At 43.0% G+C, this 12,686-nt stretch overlaps 1 protein-coding gene across 3 annotated transcripts in view; it reads left to right on the top strand.

Annotated features, from left to right (window-relative positions):
• Positions 1-12,192, top strand: part of CHST9 (carbohydrate sulfotransferase 9) — a 107,032-nt gene extending 94,840 nt beyond the window's left edge. For all 3 annotated transcript variants that reach the window (XM_053242704.1, XM_053242706.1, XM_053242707.1), the window contains exons 3-4: positions 1,409-1,446; positions 9,165-12,192. In XM_053242704.1, the coding sequence (XP_053098679.1) occupies positions 1,409-1,446; positions 9,165-10,268 (1,142 nt within the window). In that variant the 3' untranslated portion in view covers positions 10,269-12,192. The remainder of the gene's footprint in view (positions 1-1,408; positions 1,447-9,164) is intronic.
• The last annotated feature ends 494 nt before the right edge of the window (positions 12,193-12,686 follow it).

The raw sequence follows: 12,686 nt of genomic DNA, 5'->3' as shown, positions 1-12,686 counted from the left end.
GAACCATCCCCTGTTCGGTGTGACCCTGGACCGAACACCCCCTGACTGTTCAGGGCAGGGGAGGGGGGTTGAGGTTTTTTAAAAAAAAAAAATCAAAAAATATTTTTTACTTACCGCTTTTGGGGGACTTGTTAGAGGCAGCCGGGGGGGGGGGTTCCGTGGAGGTTCCCCCTCCCCCCGCCTCTCTTATTGCTGCCACCGGCCATCTGGCATAGCGGTCATTTTGGAGGTAACCGCGCCTGTGCAATTGGCCTCTGTATGACCTAGGCCACACAGAGGCCAATTGTGCAGGTGCGGCGGCCTTCAAAATGGCCATCACACTGGAGGGGGAAGGCCCGAACAGTCCGAACAGCTGATGGTGGCAATAAGAGAGGCCAGCAGGGGGAGCGGGAACCTCTGCGGAAACACACCCTGCCACCTCCAACAAAATGTTCATGAACTCCCCCAGACCGAACTGAGTGGGGTTCGAGGGGTTGCCGGACTGAACTGGCCTGGCCTGGGTCCGGACTTGAACCGGACCAACCAGTTCCGTGCACTCCCCTACATGCTACCACACAATCCCTGCTGCTCCATACAGTGCAAAGAAGCATGAAGCAGCATGGATCGCTCCAAGGATGGGACTCATTGTCCCATTCTCCGGGTATCCCACAGTGCAGCGAGCACAGTGCACTGGGAGGGATTCCCCCAGGAGACGGGTGCTCTAGGTGCCCACCTGTGTCAGCATGAGCTGCAAGCAGCTCGCACTGACACATGATCCCAGCAACCAGGTCTTAACCTCAACTAAGAGCTGGGCTTCAGCACAGGGTTTGGTGTCGAGGCACTACCAGGATTCTCATGGATCCCAGTGGTTCTCACAGGCAGCAAAGCCCAGGTTTGCCTGCCTAAGCCTGGGCTTGGCTGCTCATGAAAACAGCCTCCTTGTGTTATAAAATGTTACGTGCTCTTGGTAATCCGTGTTGCATGTTTCTATTCAACTCATTATTCTTTGCATTTAATAAGCTAATATAATTTAATTCCCAGGTAAGAGTTTTTTAAAGGTATCTGTAAAGGACAAGGGTCAAAATGGTGAACAAAAATTGTTTGGAGAAAAATTTAACCATGAGGCTAAACCAATCTTCTAACAATTGTTCAGTTGATATTTTTGGGACTTTGCTATCACTTGTAATCTTGGTATCTGGAGCCAATATACTAACTAGTGCATGGAAACACTAGTATGATGTGTTCAGTGTGGATTCTTAACTAATTATGATAAAAGATCACTGTAATTTTGGATGTTTCTGCATACTGTCATACTTTGTGCTGTCTTCTTTGTAGACTGTTTTAAATATGTTATTAGTTCATTAAAATATAGTAATACTGATTATTTTTAATTTATTTTTAATAATTGGGAATATGTTTTCTCTTTCAGTGTCTGAAGAAAAACTACAACAGCAGATAATTAATCAGGTATTTAAGCCATTCTGTGTATTTTATCAGCATATATCATGAGATGTACAGACTGTGCTTAAAGTATTTTAGGAAAAGAACTATTCAAGAAGTTGGATTCTTCAATATAATTTCAATTGTGTGTATGCTCTATAACATCCAGGCTTGTCACACAGCAGTGGTGCATATGCTGGCAACATCCAGGCTTGACTGCTGCAATGCACTTTACATTGGGCTTCCTTCGTACGTAGTTCGGAAACTGCAGTTAGTACAGAATATGCATGTGCCTGAAACGTTTCGGAGGCCATTATGAAGGCCTCCGAAACGTTTCAGCGCTGGGGGCGGTTTCGGTGCCGGTGGGGGTAGCGCTTTAAGGGCAGGGGAGGGTGTACTCACCCCTCCCGCCGCATTTCCCCCACCGGTACGTTGGTTTTTTTAAGCCCCTCGGGACAGAAGCGTTCCTCCCCGCCGCCCGGTTTTCCCCATCGGCCGGAAGTGGTGAGTGCGTGTGCGCCCATCATGCGCATGCACAGGCGCACACGCACTAGCCACTTCCAGCCGACGGGGGAAACGGGGTGGCAGGGAGGAATGCTGCCGCCCCGAGGGGCTTAAAAAAACCAACGCGCCGGCGGGGGAAATGCGGCGGGAGGGGTGAGTACACCCTCCCCCACCCTTAAAGCGCTACCCCCGCCGGCGCCGAAGATTTCCATGCACATCCCTAGTACAGAATACAGCAGCTGGGTCTCCAGGGCTTCCCAAAGAGATCATATTACACCCATTTTGAAAGAACTACACTGGCTGCCAATAAGTTTCTGAGTGAAATACAAAGTCATGGTTATTAACCATAAAGCCCTTAACAGCTTGTGTCCAAGGTAATTAAGTGAACATGTTAATATTTTAATGGTTTTTATATTGTGAACTGCCCAGGGACTTTTTGTATAGGGTGGTGTATAAGTGCAATAAAATTTATTTATTTATTTATTTATTACAAGCAGTTCAGGGCTTTAAAGGTAATAACTAGCATTTTGTATTTTACCTGGAAACCTATCAGCAGCCAGTGCAACAGTTTTAAAACAGGCATAATATGGTCTCTCTGGGTTACCCCAGAGACCATTCTGGCTGCCACATTTTGAACTAACTGAAGTTTCCGAACTACATACAAAGGCAGCCCCACGTAGAGCGCATTGCAGTAGTCAAGCCAGGAGGTTACCAGCTGATGCACCACTGTTTTGAGATCGTTCTCTTCAAGGAATGGATGCAACTGTCAAGTCAGCCAAAGTTGATGGAAAGCACTCCTGGCCATAGGCTCCACCTGAGATACCAGGGTGAGGCCTAGATCCAAGAGCACTCCCAAGCTGCATGCCTGTGCCTTCTGGGGGACACCCCATCCAGCACAGGAAGATCTAACTCATCCCTCAAATTCTTATTTATTTATTTATTTGAATTTGAAAATTCTTATTAAACTAATAAGGTAAATATAAGGGCAAGTATAAAGGCAAATATTTGTACTTGCCTTTATAAATATTTATATTTCCCTAGGAAGTGGGGTTCCCCCAGAGATCGGTACTGGGAGCAGTCCTCTTTAACTTGTTCATAAATGATCTAGAAGTTGGGGTAATCAGCAAAGTGGCCAAATTTGCAGATGACACTAAACGATTTAAGGTAATGAAATCCACAACGGATTGTGAGGAATTCCAAAAAGATCTCTCCAAACTAGGGGAGTGGTTCGGTGTAAGCAAGTGTAAAGCGATGTGCATTGGGGCAAAAAAACCCATCTTCACATATACGCTGATGGGATCTGAGTTGTCAGTGACAGACCAGGAGAGATGAGGTCCTGGTGGACTGCTCATTGGAAGTGTCATCTCAGTGCGCAGCAGCTGTGAAAAAGGCTAATTCCATGCTAGGAATCATTAGGAAGGGGATTGAAAATAAAAATGCTAATATTATAATGCCTTTATACAAATCTATGTTGCGGCCACATCAGGAGTGCTGCATACAGCTTTGGTCATTGTATCTTAAGAAGGATATTGTAGAACAGGAAAAGGTGCAGAAAAGGGGAACCAAAATGATCAGAGCACCTTCCTTATGAGACTAGACTACAGCATCTGGGGCTCTTTAGTTTGGAAAAGAGGCAACTAAGGGGAGACATGATTGAGGTGTATAAAATTATGGATGGAATGGAAAGGGTGGACAGAGAGAAATTTTTCTCCCTCTCTCACAACACTAGAACTTTGGGTCACCCCATGAAATGGAAGGTCAGGAAATTTAGGACCGACAAGAGGAAGTACTTTTTCACACAGCGCATAATTAATCTATGGAATTCTTTGCCATCGGATGTGGTGTTGGCCACCAGCTTGGCTGGCTTTAAAAGGAGCTTAGACAGATTCATGGAGGACAGGTCTATCAATGGCTACTAGTCTGGTGGCTGTGGGCCACCTCCAGCCTCAGAGGCACGGTTCCTCTCAATACCAGTTGCAGGGGAGCAACAGCAGGAGAGAGGGCATGCACATACCTCTTGCCTGTGGGCTCCCCAGAGGCACCTGGTGGGCCACTGTGTGAAACAGGATGCTGGACTAGATGGGCCTTGTGCCTGATCTAGCAGGGCTGTTCTTGTGTTCTTATGTTTTTATTTATTGTTTTATTATATTTATTTGTTCTTAATAAATATACAGGCAAATATTTATTGGTTTATTGTCACAGGTCTCCTGATAAGCCAGAATGTACATATGAAACAATGAGGTTGTGCACATGACCAAAATAGCTGGTGGCAGAGCCGGGGTGGGGGAGAGACAGGAATGGAACTACCTTTCCCCCAGACGAATGTTGACATTCTCTGCTGATGCGCACCCCCATAATCCGTACTGCTCCTTGCAGTGTGGATTGCTGGAGGCCAGGACTCATTGTACCCGTCTCCAGGAATTCCACAATGCGCCATGCTCCACAGTGCATTGAGGGATTCCCCCGGGAGTGGGATGGTCTAGGTGCCCAACTGTGTATGCTTGGGTTGTGTGAAGCATTCACACCCTTACCATGGCTTTGGAGTAGGGTTGGGCTAGATGGGAGTGCTAGGATCAGGAGCAATCCCGGCACTCTAGACAAGCAGCCTAATCCAGACTGGGCTACCCTAGCCTGTGTCAGGCTCCTTGTGAGAGAACAGCCTTTATATCTTCTACATTTTAAAAAGCAAGATTTTTTGTCTTGGTTAGACCAGTTCCTTAAACATTTTGCAAAAGTGGAAAAGATTTCAAGTGGAATTCAGATAAACAAAAATGTAGTTGTTTCTCACAAGAATAGAATTTCTTGTATTGTACTTATTATTTCAGACTTGCAATTAGTTCATTTCCATTGTGGAATATTGATTATAATAAAAATGTATATATACCCTAAGGACTCTCACTGGAGCCAGTGAAGTGACTTGGTTTTTCACCTTTCTTTGTAGCTGGTTTGGAACTTAGTTCTGCTGTCTAGACAAACACAATGGTCCTTATCCAGAAAAAGCTGGTTGTGATTAAGACTCCATTGAAATATATGGTACTTGAGTTATTCTAACATTTCATTGGGACCTGAGCACAGCTAACTCTCTCTGGATTGGGGCCAAGAAATTCATGCATTGAAATAAGTTGGCCAGCAGGTGACAAAATTTACAGTAGACGTTTGCCATGGAATGTAGAAGTACTGCTAGGCTGGCAAAAATGACCTCAGCCATCATAATGCTCAGCTTGTTAAGAAAAAACCCATAATATTTTGACTGTAAGAGGAAAGACAAATGGGGGAACTAATTACCAGTTTAACAAGAATTGGCAAATGAAATTAGAAATTAATTTCCTTTATCCAAGTTACTGCCTACACAAATCAGCTTGCCGAACTGAATTGTGCAAACTGTCTCATTTCATTAACACACATGATTTTATACAGTCTAATATGAACAAATCAGAAGCTAAAAGGAAGTGGTACCTTTTCCAGCCTAGTCAAGCCTTTCTGTCTGGACACTTCCTCTTTTTCTTTAGGTACCTCTCTTCCTGTCCCCACCATGGGGCTGATAGTAGCTTTAGATTGGAATTGTAACCAATAAAATTGCGTGCAGAGAAGCATTTAAACTCCACCACTCCTGGAGCACCACCACTAAATTTCAGTTCTTCCCCCACCTTGCACACAGCCCTGGGCTGCTTTTGAGTGTGTCCTCCCACCCCACCCAAAAAGTCTAATCAGGGATCTCCCATGTCACATATAGTTTGGCCTTTTAGTCACCTATTACTTGGGCTTCATTTGCAAACTACTGTTCTTCTTTCCCTGGACTAAACTGATTCTAAGCAACCTATTTTCATCAGGCTTTTAACCTATTTTTGGACTTCAAGCAAAATAAAGTACATCAAGTTTGGATGTACTCTTTTACAGAGTACAGTACATACAGAGTACTGTAAAAGAAGCCTCTTGTACAGCTTCCCTAACCAAGCCCCAGTTGACTGACTGCCTTGCCCTACCTGGCTTTCATTACATAATCCAGATCTGGAGACTATCATCTCTTGACTGTCACCTGAGATTATAACCTTTATTTGAAAATAAAGGAAATGAAGCCATTAAAAAGGAATTATTTGATATTCTTAGCCATTTGAAAACGAAGGAAAAGAAGGCATTAAAAAGGAATGATTTGATATTCTTAGCAGCATCAAGACTATCGTTGAGTCATGTGCAGGTCACTGTGATTCCCTCTGTAACAGGGAAGTCTGTCTATCAAAGATGGCCTTGTTCATAAGCTCACAAAGGCAACTCTTCACATTTCATATGTACAGAAGCCACATGGCATGGTCTCTGCATGACAGCTGCTCCAAAGAGACTGCTGTAAGAGGCAGGCATCAGTATGTAAAAACCAGGACTGTCCAGGCACATTTCTTTTCCTGTGTCTCAGCCTAACCTTCCTCACAATATTGCAGTGAGGACAGAATCGCTTTTCTGAGCCACTTTGGGAGTAAAGAAAGATGAGAATGCAAGAAAAATGCATGCAGAGAGGCTGCTTCCTCGAATGTTACTTCTGATACATTCAGTGGGGAAGACGCTGGGGATTAAAACATCCTTGCTTAGCACAGTAAACATGGTGTGCAAATGGGGAAGGGTAATATCTCAGTGGATTGTATGCAGAAGGTCCTGGGTTCAGTTTTTGGCATCTCCGGGCAGGGCTGGGAGACATCTCTGTTTGAAACCTTGGAGAGCCACTGCCAGTCAATGTAGACAATATTGAGCCAGATGGCAGGTTTTTTTTGACCCGTATAAGATGGCTTCATATGTTGTTCTAATGTGTGAGGAATCCAGTCGCTAGTCCAAAGTCTACAGTTTTTTTACTTATACAGAAGTCACAAAAATAAGGTCCAATACATCTTGCCTGCATTTGGTGTAAGTTAGAAGCCAAACTGCTCTTTGAGCCAGTCGTAGGCCACCTAGGAAGGGCTGCAGGGACAATCATTGAGCCACAAATTCAGCTCCCTCAGACTCTCCTGCCCTGACTGCCTCATTCTGCCTCGCCTCCTTTGCTGTCCTGTTAAACCCAGGTACATGGGCTGCTCATTTGTCTGGTTCCCCAACCTGGGCAAATGAGCAGCCTATGTGCCTGGGGTTGGGCTGCTACTGCTTTGAGCTTTAACCTTTTCGCTTGGCTCCTGCTCATAAGTAGTCTATAAAACAATGCACTTACACAGTCTGCCTCCAAATGAATATCCTTGTTCTTCTCTCTCTCTCTCTCTGCTCCCCCCACTGGGACTGTATCTTCTGTGAAAAGTTCATGAACTTATCAGCCGCTTGTGAAGGGTGGTGCCCTCTTGCTTTCCATTATTACTTGAGAACCATCTACCACTACACATAGTGTAATTATTAATTATGTGCCCATTGCAGGAATGTCAAGGGTGGAGATTGTAAAGCCAAATAACAAAAGAATAGTTTTACATGATGTAGCCTTGCCCTTGCTGCTTCCATTTCCTGTCCTCTTTGAATCTTTCCATTCCACTCTACATCTGATCAGTGCTGCCTTCTTCTTGACGGATGATTTCTCTCTGGAAGCTGAGCAGGGAGCTGTTTCAAGGGGCTCCTGCTGTGTCTGTCAGTTGAACCTGGGGAAAGCTACCTGAGGCACTTGCGGGAAGCTCAGCTGATCCTGTTCTAGCAAAAAAAAAGTCACTCCTGTCACAGCAGCTCAGCATCTACTGCTGCAAGTGCATCCTCTTTCCCAGGTAGCTGCATTAGAAGTCCTCTGGTCACTTTCTGTTACCTTTCCCCAACATCCTTAGGGATTCTTTTGAGCTTGGGTCAAGGGCCTAGATGACTCATTTATTTAAATCAGTTCCTGGACAATATAAATCTCCTGGCTTCTTGTATCTTATCTCTTCCTCCTATTGAAATGGTTAAAAGGTTGTCTATGTATAAATGTGATCTTGCTATATTGGAGGCTAACTTCAGATTTTCCCCCCTTATCATATAATTCTAAATATGATTAAACCCCTACTAACAAAATATGTGAAACTCCTATATAAGGCAGCAGCGATATAGGAAGGTGTTGAAAGGCATCATCTCATACTGTGAGGGAGAAGGCAATGGTAAACCACTCCTCTGTTCTGCCAAGAAAATCACATGGCTCTGTGGTCACCAGGAATCGACCTGTGACGATGGCACAACCTTTCCTCTTTTTTTTTAACTGCGCAAGAGGAACCTTTTAAAGTGGTGTTTCTCTTTATTTAGCAGAGGATCAGCAACTGACAGCATCCCTCCAGTGGCTGTTGCTGACTTCATGTTTCTTTTTCCCCCTTTTCTTTCTTTCTTCTTTTTTGCCTTTTTTTGCATTGTGAACCCTTTGGGGACAGGGAACCATTCTATCTATCTTTCTGTCTATCTATCTCTCTAAACCACTTTGGGAATGTTTGTTGAAAAGCGGTATATAAATATTTATCATATTCGTATTTGTCATAATACTGGTATTAACAAATTACCTATATATCCTCAAATTCAGCACTGCTCTTCTGTTAGGAATTTCAGGGTTTTAATCTATGCACATTCACAATCAGAATGGTGCCATGTATAGCCATGGATTTCTGGCCACTAGTGGACTGCAGTCCATCAGTTTGTGCTTGGTTTTTTTCTTTTCAATGGTTTTATTTATATTCCACCTCAGTAGCCCATGCCAAGTTCTCTAGGCAACTCAAAATATAAAAACTACCGGAATAAAATAACAAAGAAAAGTAAAAGTAAATCAAAGGGTGGGATCCAAAGATGTTATTTTGCATACAGAAGGTGTCTTCCACTCACTGAACTTCTGTTTTACACTTTGCCCTGGCACACAATTGTTTGAATCTAGGTTTAATGTGGGTTAGGCCCAAGATGAATCTAGAATTCCTGTCTTGGTATGGATTCACACAATCACACTGATGTCAGTGATTCTTCCCCTCACATATATTGTCCTCCTAACAGCCTTGTGAAGTAGGTTAGGCTGAGAGATTATAACTGGCCGAAAGTTATCCAGTAAGATTTATGGATGAGTGAGAAATCAATCCTAGGTCATCCCACTCCTACACCAACTATGACACAATCTTGACTCTTGTTACAGTGACTTTCTGGCAGCCACTAGAACTTGCATCTGAGAAAAGCAATGTGTCACTAAATATTTTGCATACCTTAATTATTCTTTGCTGTCTAAAAAGGAGAGCTGTATATATAGCCATATATAGACACATGCTAAACTTTGTCTTTGTCTTTAACAGGACTTCAGATTCTATTATATAGAAGAACCTGCAGGAACACCCAAAAACTGCATCACAGCTCGGAAAACTGACAAACCAAGTACGACTTCTATTGAGAATGGGCCTTCCCAGGGAAATGCTGCTCCTTTTCTTGGGGTAGCAGAATCCTTGACTACTGGATTATCAGAAGAGTCACAAAAGATAAAATTGCTTCTCAAACAGTTCAAGCAAGTGAATTTGCCCCCAACCATGCGACCGTTGCACAAGAATTTCATCAAAGACAACCGCTGGAAAGCCACAGATGAGATTCAGGAGAAACGGAGATCTTCCCTTTATGACTTCTGTAAGAAATACATTAGTCAAAACAGACCCTGGACTCACCTTTTGCGCATGGTGTCTAGAATATATGTAGAAGACAAATACAAACTCTTGTATTGTGAAGTCCCTAAGGCAGGCTGTTCCAACTGGAAAAGAGTTCTAATGGTACTCAGTGGCCATGCTGAGTCTGTTGCTAATATTACCCATGATGCTGTGCACTATGGAAAGCATCTGAAGAAATTAGACAGTTACGATTTAAAAGGGATACACATGCGTTTAAAAAGCTACACTAAGTTTATCTTTGTACGGGATCCCATGGAAAGATTAGTGTCTGCATTTAGAGATAAGTTTGAACATCCAAACAGCTACTACCACCCTATATTTGGAAAGGCAATTATTAAGAAATACAGACTTAATGCAAATAAAAAGGCATTGATAACAGGCTCAGGAGTGAAGTTTGAAGAGTTCATCCAGTATCTGTTAGATTCCCATAGGCCAGTAGGTATGGACATACATTGGGATCAGATTAGCAAACTTTGTTATCCTTGCCTTATCAACTATGATTTCATCGGTAAATTTGAAACATTGGAAGAAGATGCCAATTATTTTTTGACGCTGATAGGTGCTCCAGAGCAGCTGACATTTCCTACTTTTAAAGACAGGCATTCCACTGACGAAAGAACAAATGCAGAAGTTGTGCAACAGTACTTAGCAGAAATTCCTGCCACAGAGAGGCAGCAGACCTACAACTTTTACTATCTGGATTATTTAATGTTCAACTATACTACACCATATGCAAAGCCCTGATGGGGTTTGGTTTAATGATTACGCCATTTTACCATGCAACTCTGCATAAAAGAAACATAGCTTCTTAAATGGAGATGTTTTGATTCACTAAAGTTTTCATGAACTAAAGTGACACCAACTGGCACAAATTATAGGAATAACACAGAAGAAGAGCTAATTGCACTGAAATGTCTGGGAGGGAAAACACTTTTACATTAGTCAACTTTGAAATCTGCAATGCAACAGATATACTGGGTGTGACATTAAATCAAGCATTCTTTTAATGATTTGAAAACCTCCCAAACAGCATGATCTTATTGTATCTATTTGGGAAGAATCTGCCATGTGTTATGAAAGTGTTTTTGTACCTTCTGAGGAATATTAGTTAAAAGACAGCTTCCAACAGCATTGTATACCGTACATTCAGCATTCATAGTGCATCAAGATGGGGCTGTTGGGTTGGAGCTATATTAAAATAATGCATAGATAATGGCTTTGATCTAACTATATGCATATGCAACAACCCAGCTGCAAACAAAGAACACTCTTAGAAAAGCAGGAGTCACAACAAGCAACTGTTTGGGGACCAGGGAAAACTTAAATCCAGCCCCATGATTATTATTTATTATTATTATTTTACATTTATATCCTGCTCTTCCTCCAAGGAGCTCAGAGCGGTACACTACATACTTAAGTTTCTCTTTCACAACAAGGTTAGGCTGAGAGAGAAGTGACTGGCCCAGAGTCACCCAGCTAGTCTCATGGTTGAATGGGGATTTGAACTCAGGTCTCCCCGGTCCTAGTCCAGTACTCTAACCACTACACCACGCTGGCATGATCCCAATCAGCTGTTTGTATGAAAAAGAGGGACTGGAGATTTGGCACCTATTTGCACACACACTTCCTCATTCAGCTACAATATATATGCATGCAGACATTAGTTTTCACATGCATTTTCCCTAGATGGGCAGCATGCATGTTATTTCCCAAGAATAATAGTAACACTGTGGAACCAACTTTTGAGTTGCAAGCTTTTGAACCTTACAAGTCCTTAGGTACATACTTCTACTAAGTCAGTTCACTGGTCCGTCTAGCTCAGTACAGTATACTCTGACTGGCAGTGTCTCTCCAACATTTGAGACAAGAGCCTTATCCCAACCCTAGCTGGAGATGCCAGGGATTGAACCTGGGTGGGGCCTTTTATCAGCTCTGGCTGGTATGCCAACTGAGAGTTTGCCTAGATAGAGATAGTTTGGCCACCGTTACTCATGCTTTAGTAACCTCTCGCTTAGATTATTGCAATGCATTGTACGTGGGGCTGCCTTTGAAAATGTACCAGAAACTGCAGCTGGTACAAAATAGGCCTGCAAGATTGTTAACTGGGACTGGATGTTTGGATCATATTACACCAGTGCTTCATCAACTGCACTGGCTCCCAGTCCATTTCTGGGCCCGATTCAAAGTGCTGGTTTTAACCTTTAAAGCCCTAAATGGCTTGGGACTGGGTAACATGAGAGAGTAGCTTGCCCCATACGTCTCGATGCGGACCTTAAGATCTTCTTTGGAGGCCCTGCTCCAAGGGCCCCTGCTAAAAGAGGTGAGGTGGTGGCTATTAGGAAGAAGGCCTTTTTGGTGGTTGCACCCCATCTATGGAATAGCCTTCCAAGTGAGGTTCACCTGGCTTCATCACTTTGTTCTTTTAGATGCCAGGTAAAGACCTTTTTGTTCACTCAGGCCTTTTAAATTAAAGTCTTTAATTTTAGTTTTTAAAACTGACTTAAAAACAGTTTTTAAATTGTTTTGTATTGTATTTTGTACTGTCTATTTTTTTGGTGTGTTGTTATTTCATGTGTTATGTTTTTACTTGATGTTTTAATGCTGTGTTGTGAGCCGCCCAGAGAACAATTTGTTATGGAGCAGCTAACAAATAAAGTTCATTATTTTATTGTTGTTGTTATTGTTTGTTGTTGTTATGCTGCATGCACGTCCTTCAGTAGGAAAGGTTGTTCAGAGCAACAGCTAAATGTGCCCTACTCAGTTCCAAGGTCAAACTAGACTAGGCATTGAAGATACATGGTCAGACCTTCCATCTCTTCAAATGTCTTTCAAAACAGTTGTGAAGAGACCTAAGGAGCATGGACCATCATGGCACTACCTTGGCAGCACACCCTGAGAATGCTGAGCACCTGCCTACAGATGGTGTGTGGCGGGGGACATCTTCACCTCAGGCAGCAAAATGCCTTGGACCACCCCTGTGCACAATAATTTTTAAAAAAATTACTAGCCCTTGCTCTGCTTTCCCTGGCCTTACCTAGCTTCAGTTTGTGAGTGACATCTGAAAACCAGTCACTGATGCAGTTAGTCATTCCTGCACTGCTTTCCCATGTGCAGAATACTGCAAAACCTTCATGTAAAAACAAAATAACTACATGTTTTGGA

The sequence above is a fragment of the Hemicordylus capensis genome, chromosome 4 (assembly GCF_027244095.1).
Source record: "Hemicordylus capensis ecotype Gifberg chromosome 4, rHemCap1.1.pri, whole genome shotgun sequence".
NCBI lineage: Eukaryota > Metazoa > Chordata > Lepidosauria > Squamata > Cordylidae > Hemicordylus > Hemicordylus capensis.
Note: the sequence above shows the minus strand (reverse complement) of the source record. Positions and strands in the feature narration are given on the sequence as shown.